The 8,614-nt window shown below is 35.7% G+C and overlaps 1 protein-coding gene across 6 annotated transcripts in view; it reads left to right on the top strand.

Annotated features, from left to right (window-relative positions):
• The window catches only part of LOC109079295 (protein sidekick-2-like), a 111,123-nt gene extending 105,777 nt beyond the window's left edge, over nt 1–5,346 (top strand). For 3 of the 6 annotated variants that reach the window (XM_042719570.1, XM_042719582.1, XM_042719593.1), the window contains 2 exons: nt 1,698–1,845; nt 4,091–5,346. In XM_042719570.1, coding sequence (XP_042575504.1) covers nt 1,698–1,845; nt 4,091–4,492 — 550 coding nt within the window. In that variant the 3' untranslated portion in view covers nt 4,493–5,346. The remainder of the gene's footprint in view (nt 1–1,697; nt 1,846–4,090) is intronic. The other 3 variants (XM_042719574.1, XM_042719588.1, XM_042719599.1) reach the window with 1 other exon arrangement.
• Nucleotides 5,347–8,614: the final 3,268 nt, after the last annotated feature.

The raw sequence follows: 8,614 nt of genomic DNA on the forward strand, positions 1-8,614 counted from the left end.
TCTGGGCCCATTATACTGGAATGTGCTGGGGGGGTGTTTATGCTGGTTCTCTGCCCAGATGCAGAGACCCAGGATGGAGATCAAAGAGCCTGGGCAGTGAAGGACTTCCACTTTGGATGCAGTCCTGCTAATGAGCTCCCATCAAGATAGAGCCATGGGAGATATCTTTGATGAAGGTAGAAAAGGAAAGGGTTTGGTATGGGATGGGAGAGATAGAGGCGAGAGATGAGGGTGGATAAGAAGAATGGAAGACCTCAGCGCTCATGAATAATTGAAGTGCCTTTCTGGTTACTGAGGGGTGTTGGGGGCGGTTTGACGTGGCTCCGCCTCTCTGTTTCAACCTTCGTCAAACCTCAGCCTCCTCTGAATTTTAAACAGATACAATGTCATAACCCTCCCTTCCCCCTAGTGTTCTTGCTTTATTCCCAGGGGCCCGATTTTTGTCGGGGCAGCCCCTCCACCACCAAGGCTTTCCTTTAGTATACTAGCTAGCACATGGTCCTCTTGTTCATTTTCAGGTTGAACAAAGCATCCTCGTTTTGCCATTGTTTCTGTTGGCTGGTATATGCCATGTTTTTTTATGAACTCTCTTGCATATCAGATATTCCTTTACTCATTAGCTTCCTGTATGGTTCTTTAGAGCCTCTTCCCCATGTGTTTTATTTCAGCTTGATTTATAAGCCAACTGAAGTAATGTACTGAAGCAGGGCAGCTTAGCAGCCTCAGTTCAAAAGCTAACGTCTCCAGTGACCTTGGCTTTGAGCATATCAGACCTCATTATGGCAAATCAAGTAAACTCATCCTGCCATACAGTGATCCTTCTGCCTTCCTTTTTAATAAACAAGTGAACTGGTTCAAAGAAGTACAGTCCAACCCCCTGCAGAACCCTGAAATTGGGTGATGATTCTCTGTGCCTTTCCCTTCAAAAGGCTTGTCATCCGTCGTTTCTCCTGGACTCTGCAGAATGCTCTATGAGTTTATTCATCTGATCAAAATCAGCTTTGAGAATTGATCCATGAGGATGCGGGCATAACTGGGCCTTTATGAGTTCCTTGTGATGTCTTTTAAACCCCTGCATAGTCTAGTTCACACTAAATGGATTATTTACTGTCTGTATCAAAGAAAAGCTCCATGGAAGTATCATTAAAGTGGTCGATGTGATTTGAGCGTTAAATTCCAAGTCTTTTGAAACCATGCAGTTATTTGTTGTGAGGAACAGGATGAAATCACTTGACCCTGGAGTGTTGCAACTGGTGTTGACAATAACTGTGATATATAAAAAATGAAGCATTGATATAATGTTAGTACTACACATATGATAATAACCCAACAGCAGTAACTATCCGGTTCATTCTCCAGCATAGTATGTTGTTATTTCACCTTGACGCTGGTTGCCATCCCTTATAAAATGAAGAAAAGGTGACAATGCAATTTGTAGCTACTACTGCCACACAAAACCATGTTGATTCAGTAAAAAACATGTTGTGTTAGACGTCGGAGTGTTAGCCATTGGCAAGAAGTGCCGATGGACAGCTTTGTACACTTTTTCACTGTTATGGTTACAGCTTTCTCTGCTTCCCTACAATCAAATATTTATTGTGATTCATTTTTTTGTGAAAGCTCGCAAAATTGCAAGTTGGAGATAAATTTGTCTATATAATGATTAGTAAAGTGTTTCTCTGTGTGTTTTCCTCTAGATCTCCACCACGACCCAGTCCCGGCAGCCTGCACTATTCTGATGAAGATGTCAGCATCAAATACAATGACTTGGTCCCAGCCGAGAGCAGCAGCCTGACCGAGAAGCCTTCAGAAGTGTCTGACTCACAGGTGATTCACCCCAACAAGGTCAATGATTTTCTTAAAATATTTTGGTTTCTGATGTTATCTGGCACTATTTACTTAAACTGTTCTTGAACTTATCGTCCATGATTCATCAGTGCATGTTATTGCAAATGAAAAAAAAATAAAAGTTTATCTTCATAATCTTTAATCAAAACCTAATAGCGTGCTCTGCCTCTGAAAAGACTTCCCGTTTTTGGCTGACAACACAAATCCCTTGTACTTGTCAGCCCTTCCCCCTAACCACCTGCCTCTATTCTGGTATAAAATTCCCACTATTCTCAATTCAATCAATTGCTAAAGGATCTGTCTCAGTGAATATCCCGTTTCACTCGTAAATACAGGGATTCACTTGGCTGCTTATATTATTTATACTTCACTTTTCTTTTGTCGGTAGGTTTGTGGATGTAATTTAACATTTTAAATGAAGTGTTTAACACACAAAACACTAAAGACCACCCCCCACAGAAAAGAAAACCATAAAAGAACTCTTTTTAACATCTGAATTGTTTCTCTTAGACAGCAATGAGATTAAATGGAGAGCAAATGGGGATGTTTGCTTAAGTCTTCTGCCTCTCAAGCTTCTCCTGAGGAAAAAAAAACACTATCGATCTTACCTGACTCCCCTTGAAATCATTTCTATTACTTTACATAAACTATTGTCTCATTTGTCTAAAGTTAAAAAGAAATATTTAAGACTAAGATGAAAATTAAAAGATGATAACACCATTAAGTCTCTTGAAAGAGCTTTGAAAAGGAGAATATGTTCCTATGGGCTTCCAAAATGCCATTTTACGCTGAAATATTATTTCTGCAAATACATTAAATTAATGATGATAAGAATGACCTTTCTTTTACAAACCAATGTAGCTCATCTCATTCCAGACCACCGGTCTCATTTCTATGCATTGCACCAGAAAGGAAGGGGAAAATAGTTTAAATGAATTCTCATGACTGAAATTTCCCTGTCATTACAAATAGTGGCACTTTTTATGCAACAGTATGATGTAGGATACTAGAATCCCTTTTTGCAGTATCTGACTCAATGAAACTAGTATCATGGGAATTTGTGAATCTTTTGGCCCAAGCTGTGAGAAAGTAGGAGGCATTCTTGTTTGAACATTTGTCTTTCCTCACATAAACCCACTGGGAGCTTTTTGCCTGTTTGTCACAGGTACATATAGAAAGTAGGAGGCATTCTTGTTTGAACATTTGTCTTTAATTGCTTAAAGGGAGTGGGAGCATAAATGGCTGCCCACTGCTCCGGGTGTGTGTTCACAGTGTGTGTGTGTTCACTGCTCTGTGTGTGTGCACTTCGGATGTGTTAAATGCAGAGCACTAATTCTGAGTATGGGTCACCATACTTGGCTGAATGTCACGTCACTTTCACTTTCACTTTTTTTTTCACTTTCGGTTAAATGGTGAGCACTAATTCTGAGTATGGGTCACCATACTTGGGCCACACTTTAGCATAATGTCCCAGTAAACAAGCACTTTGAGTCTTAATTTCTAATTTCTAAAGTCTAAAAAATAAATATTCTATTGATTCATATAAAAATCACAGCATACAACTTTTTAATGAGAGTAAGTAAAGGTTTTGAGGTAAATTATTACATTTAAAAGGAATATAATATTATAGTAATTTTGTCTTTTTTTATAATTTGATTTTTTAAAATAATTATATTACTTTTTTCTTCATAATACCATTCAAATGTCTTATGCTTACCAATTATTTGATCAAAACAACAGTAAAACCTGAAAGTATTGAAAACATATTGCAATTAAAAATAACTGTTTCCTGTGTGAATATATTTTTAAAATGGAATTTTTTATGTGATGTTAAATCCTGAATTTTCAGCATCAGTCAGTCAAAGGATCCTTCAGAAATCATTCTAATTTGCTGTTTAAGAAACATTTCTTATTATCAGTGATGAAAAGCTGCTGGTTAATATTTTTGTGGAAACATGATACATTTTTCAAGAATTTTTGATAAATTGAAAGAAAAAAAAAATCTTAGAAATCTTTCAGAATGTAAAAGTCTTTACTATAACATTTAAACAATTTAATGCTTCCTTGCTGAATAAAATATTATTTTAAATACATCTTTTAGCAGAGTTTTTTTTTTTTTTTTTTTTTTTTTTTTTCAAATTGAACATTGCTACAATGCACATTTCCAAAATGGGCTAGAGAAATACAAGCTATTACAAAAAGTGAAAGTGTAACAGAAATTGTTTTCCTCGTTCAATTGCAGGGCAGTGATAGCGAATATGAGTTGGATCCAAACCGGCAAAAGACGCACTCCTTCGTCAACCACTACATCAGTGACCCCACCTACTATAATTCCTGGCGCCGGCAACAGAAGGGCGTCTCTCGGCCTCCGGCGTACGGCTACACCCAGCCCGACACGGTGGCGGAACAAGAGTCCCGACCCCACCCACCCCCGCTGCCACCGTTACCACCTCTGCTGCCCCACAGCAATCCATCCCCACAGCCCCAGGGTCAGGGCACCCTGTTCAGGCCCAAGGGCAGCCGGACTCCCACCCCGTCACTGCTGACCTCTGACAACCACAGCCAGCACACCCTGTACAGGCCCCCTAGCAGCCTGGGCACCTCCGCCCAGGTCCCGGCCACGGGATTCTCCTCATTTGTTTGATACAAGACTCACATTTCAATGACATCACGCCTGGGAGGGACTCCTTCAGTATTAGTGGTCTGTAATTATTATTATTATATTTTTTTTGCCGCACCTTGTTGGACATGAAGAGCTGCTTTCGGATTTCATTTTGCCAGGTGTGCAAGTGTATTGTGGGTTTATGTGTGTGCAAGAGCATCGAAACGCAGACAATCATTCTGAAGGGAATTGTTTGATGATTGTACATTTTAAAATATACTTGCTTCATCATTCACTGAAAAAGACATGTTGTGTCCAAAATATTTTTACAAATTTAAAATATGGCTTGACTGCATGTGGAGTCCAAAAGTCTGAGACCATCTGAAGTGTCCTTTTTCTTTTTCTTTTTTAAAAGTTTCATTTAAGTTTTAGTATTTTGAAATATTTAAGACAAAGAAAAGACAGCGCTCAAGGTCTCATACTGTCAGACCCATGCACTGTAAATGTTTAAACAAACTGCATTTCACATAACGCTGCAGATTTCCAAAGCTCATCTTTATCATTCTGTTTGTGATAATGCTTTGATGTCATTCACGCAGAAATCAATGAGAGAATATTTCTGAAATCAAAAATATTGCAACTGTGATTTTATAGTAGTGTCAGTCTCTTGAAACTGAAAAAAAAAGAGAAAATTCAACTCCTTAGACAAACTTTACGGCCTTTCACATTTAAAATAGTTAACCCTGGGTCATTGTAAACCCTGAGTGAAAGGAATTCTGGGTTATATTATTTCACGTTTCACATTGTTAATTGCTCATAAATGTTAAGAATTAATCCTGTGTATTCATAAACTGATGCTTCACACTGTACATTCCTAAAAGCCGGGTTTTCTTTATTTTTTGTTTATTTTTTTGTTTGATTGTTTGGAGTGTCGTTGATTGGGAAATGTTTACATGATGGCTTTAGCATTGAGCATCCTCATATTATATATTGCAGACTGCAGTATCAAGTTTTTCCTGAATGGACTTTTCAGACTATGATGGTAAGAATAAAACAGTCTTTTCTTCAATCCAATTCACTTGTTTTCTGTCACCATTTGGCAGCTGTTTATACAGCGCACAGTGTTTCTGTGACTGTCCAAAGCACATGAATATGAAGCACGCGGTTGGGTTTCTGTTGCTAAACATCTACAGTAGTCGTAACATTCTGATACTGCATCATTTCACAATACACAAGTTTGACAACGTAATGCAGAGTTAACAGCACAGAAGCAGGCTTTCATAACACCGGGTAAAAAAATGCCACCAACCCTGCTTCAAAATGACAAAGTGTATAACGTATATTTACGTGGAGTTAAAAGCAGTGTTTAGAATGATGATAACCCGGGGTGAAGTGCGGTGTGAAAAGCTGTTTTGAGGAGGGAAAAGTAGGATTCTATAGGATTCATATGGTTCAGTTTTTATTTATTTTTGCTTACTATTTGCTTCTGTCTAACCAATGAGACTTTGCAAGGGATAAGGCTTTGGGCGCTAACAATGTGTCATTATTTTCATCCTATTTTGATACATTTGGGATGGAAATTTGACTCATTATGTGACTAAATGCATTTATTCTGCATTATTTAGTGGCAGTATTGGGTCAAAATATTTGTTCAGTTTGAGGATCACCACCCATTAGTTGGTGCCACCATCACCAAACTTCAGTTTTCAAATCCATGGACAAATAAGAAAGGGTGTCGTCACTTTGTATAACACCGTTTTCCCAAGATATAATCGAATAATGCAAAATATATTGATGTTTTAATCATGCATTTGCATTAAGCAAAGTGTAACAACTGTGAATTTGTGCCAATATCAGTCTCTGAGAGAGTTTTTATCTGCTTTGTAGACCAACCGAATGCTAAGGAGCAGAAAAGGAAACGTCATTTTGATAGCAAAATTTATGTTAGCAACTGATGTCTCATCTGTAATGTCTTTGAGGGTATAATAATGCATTTGGAAAAATAAAATAAACTAAATTTGATATAAAAAATATCCTGAAGTATCTTAAAGGGATAGTTTACCCCCAAAAAATAAATTTTGTCATTTACTCAGCCTTATGTTGTTCCAAACCCGTACGAGTTTCTTTCTTCTGTTGAACACAGAAGATATTTTAAGGGGTGTTGGTAACCATAACGGTAGCCATTGATTTCTATAGTGCTGTTTTTTTCCATACTATGGAAGTCAATGGCTACCAGCACCTATTTGTCTACCAACATTCTTCAGTATATCTTCTTTTATGTTCAACAGAAGAAAGAAACTCATACAGGTTTGAAACAACATGAGGCTGAGTAAATGATGACAGAAATTTTATTTTTGTGTGAACTATCCATTTAACAAAACTCATGCGATCAAGAACAACCATTCAAAATGTCTGTGCACGTGAGAATCTGTATGCGGCAGTGTACAGATACTGTGTGGGTCAATATCTTCTATAGGTAGTGCACATTAAATCTTCATCATTAGCAAATGAGCTTCATGGACATGGCGACATCACACTGTGTCAGTTGATTTGTACAGACGAGTTACAAACGTCTTCGAGTCAGTCTCGACTTTGTATGTATTTCTCTGAATATATTGTAGAATGTGTTTTTACGGCTCACAGTTTGACATATAGTGTACACATAGAGTATGCTTATGTGTATGTCAGCAGATATGCTTCATTTATTTATAATCGATGGGTTTTATACTCTAACTTAAGAAGAAAAGCAGCAGTCTTATGTGGAAACTATTTTAACGGACTTGAAAATTACAATGATCATGATTCACGATATCTCCTGTCTTGTTCTCTGTGAGGTGACTATCACTGTACAAACCTTGATGAATTATATTGGACCAAGGCATGGTTCATATCTAAAATAAATTACTCTATTTTTCAGTGTTTTTGTTTATGTCTTGCTTTGACTTTCGAAAGTTCAGCAAACTGACATTTTCTAGTAATTTTAATGGGTGAAAATGTACAGTAAAATTTTAGTAACCATATAAACTATTGAAAGGTTTAGGTTAGGTAAGATTTTTTATGTTTTCATTTATTTATTTATTTTAAATAAGTTTCTTATGCTCATCAAGGCTACATTTATTTGATCAAAAATACAGTAATATTGTGAAATATTATTACAATTTAAAATAACTGTTTTCTATTTGAATATATTTTAAAATATTTTTTATTCCTGTGATGACAGGTTTTTGTTTTTTTAGCATTCATTACTCCAGGCTTCATTGTCACATGATCCTTCAGAAATCATTCTAATATGTTGATTTGCTTATTATTATCAATATTTAAAACAGTTGTGCTGCTTAATATTTTTGTGAAACTCTTTATATTTCCAGTATTCTGAAATGCATTTATTTGAAATAAAAACCTTTTGTAACAATGTAAGTCCTTACTTTTACAAAGAAAATAATTTGACTGACTCTACATTTTGCACAATTAAATAAATTTAAATAAAATAAATAAATGAATAAATAAATAACACAATAAATGTCAGTTTACTGTAAAATTCCGTAAATATTTTGTAGAAGTAAAAAGTATTAAGTATGTCATGTCATGTTAGAATATATTTTATTTAAATAGTAAAATGTTAACGTATTTCTTTTTATTTATATATTAATATTTTACTTTATTTATATAAATAATAATATTACTTTTTTATATATGTATTATCAATAATGTACATTATGGGTTTTTGTTTTGTGTTTGTATAATTTAGTCAGAATAGTGGCACGTGTGTTGCCCTGATGGTGTATATTATATTATATTATATTATATTATATTATATTATATTATATTATATTATATTATATTATATTATATTATATTATATTATATTATATTATATTATATTTGGCCATTATGGCACTAGTCAATAGCAAAGGTATATTTAGTCTCATTTAATGCATGACTCTTGTTTTGACATAAAAAAAATAAAATAAAAATCCATAAAGAGAGAGACGTTTCAGCAGTTCTTGCTTCATTCCCCTGCAGCTACAGTGGAAATAGATTTGGGCCAGATGAGAATGGGTAAGTGAGCACTGAATCATTTAACATCCAAAGAAACTGAGCTTGGATGCGAGAGAGTTCGCCTGGAGATAATCTCTTTATTCCAGGCCGGAAAGCATCGATCTG

Source organism: Cyprinus carpio, chromosome A3 (genome assembly GCF_018340385.1).
Source record: "Cyprinus carpio isolate SPL01 chromosome A3, ASM1834038v1, whole genome shotgun sequence".
NCBI classification, from domain to species: Eukaryota; Metazoa; Chordata; class Actinopteri; order Cypriniformes; family Cyprinidae; genus Cyprinus; species Cyprinus carpio.